At 64.0% G+C, this 1,268-nt stretch overlaps 1 protein-coding gene across 1 annotated transcript in view; it reads left to right on the forward strand.

Annotated features, from left to right (window-relative positions):
- Positions 1 to 503: 503 nt before the first annotated feature.
- The window catches only part of FAM69B (family with sequence similarity 69, member B), a 3,848-nt gene continuing 3,083 nt past the window's right edge, over positions 504 to 1,268 (forward strand). The window contains exon 1 of the mRNA XM_014529705.1: positions 504 to 861. Within this exon, the coding sequence (XP_014385191.1) occupies positions 691 to 861 (171 nt within the window). The 5' untranslated portion in view covers positions 504 to 690. The remainder of the gene's footprint in view (positions 862 to 1,268) is intronic.

Below are 1,268 nucleotides of genomic sequence, written 5' to 3' on the forward strand. Positions count from 1 at the left end.
GCCCGGGCCCAGCGGGAACTCTCCCCCCGTTGGAGGCCAGCGCGCCTGCCGGGTGTTCTCCGCCCACTCTCATCAGAGGTCACTACGAAATGAGGGCAAGACAGGAGGGAAATGTGTAAAACGTCTTTATTCGGCAAATAAAGAGCTGACTCCCCTGTCACCCCCGTTTTGAAACTGATTTTTTACCTGCCCGTGTGTTTATTTAAAATATATTTTTATTGCCTGGCCGGGGTGGTTCAGTGGTTGAACGTCGACCTGTGAACCTGGAGGTCACGGTTCAATTTCAGGTCAGGGCACAGGCCCGGGGTGCGGGTTCGATCCCCAGTGGGGTGCGTGCAGGAGGCAGTGGATCAATGATTCTCATCATTGGTGTTTCCATCTCTCCCTCTCCCTTCCTGCCTCCTGCACGCCCCCTACTGGGGATCAAGCCTGCAGCCGGGCATGTGCCCTGACCCGAAATTGAACCGTGACCTCCAGGTTCACAGGTGGACATTCAGCCACTGAGCTATGCTGGCCGGGCTGCCCATGTATTTACAGTCACAGTCTGGGCACCTGCCCCCACCTCCGAGTGCATGAGCCCAGGGGTGGGAAGATGGGGGAGACCCCGAGCGTCCCTGGGCCGCGCAGTGCTGGTGCTGGGGCAGGGGGCCCCACGGGAAGGCTGGGGTCTGAGAGGGGGTGACTCCCCAAATGTGGGGCTTCCTCCTGTGTTCCCTCCCACAGCAGGGCCGGCTCCCGGGCCTCAGGGTCAAGTACGTCTTTCTGGTCTGGCTGGGCGTCTTTGCGGGCAGCTGGCTGGCGTACGTGAACTACTCGTCCTACGCGGAACTCTGCCGCGGGCACGTGTGCCAGGCGGTCATCGTAAGTGTCCCCGTGGGCTGGGCGTGGGCTCCGTCCCTCCCCGTGCAGCCTGGGCGGGCCAGGCAGGGACCCGCCGTCCTCTGAGGCCCTGAAGTGGGTTTAAGAGGGACCCTCGGCTGGCGGAGGAGGAGGTGGGGTGGTGGGAGGAGGGCAGGGCTGGGGGGGCCCTGCAGGCACCCAGGGGGGCACGGCTGGTGCCAGGGATGGACAGATGGGCGGACTCCAGAGGTCTGGGAGGGAGACGGGAACGGGCAGATGTTGGTGACCTTGAGGGCCCCCAGCCGTCTCAGAGGCTCCACAGCTCGTCCAGGCCACACCTGGAGGGCAGGCCCCGGGCTCAGGGATGGGGTGCTGCTCACCGAGTCCCCAGCGCGGCCCAGACTGTAGACGGGAAACGCCTTGAGGAC

This window comes from Myotis brandtii, unplaced genomic scaffold, assembly GCF_000412655.1.
Source record: "Myotis brandtii unplaced genomic scaffold, ASM41265v1 scaffold691, whole genome shotgun sequence".
Lineage (NCBI taxonomy): Eukaryota > Metazoa > Chordata > Mammalia > Chiroptera > Vespertilionidae > Myotis > Myotis brandtii.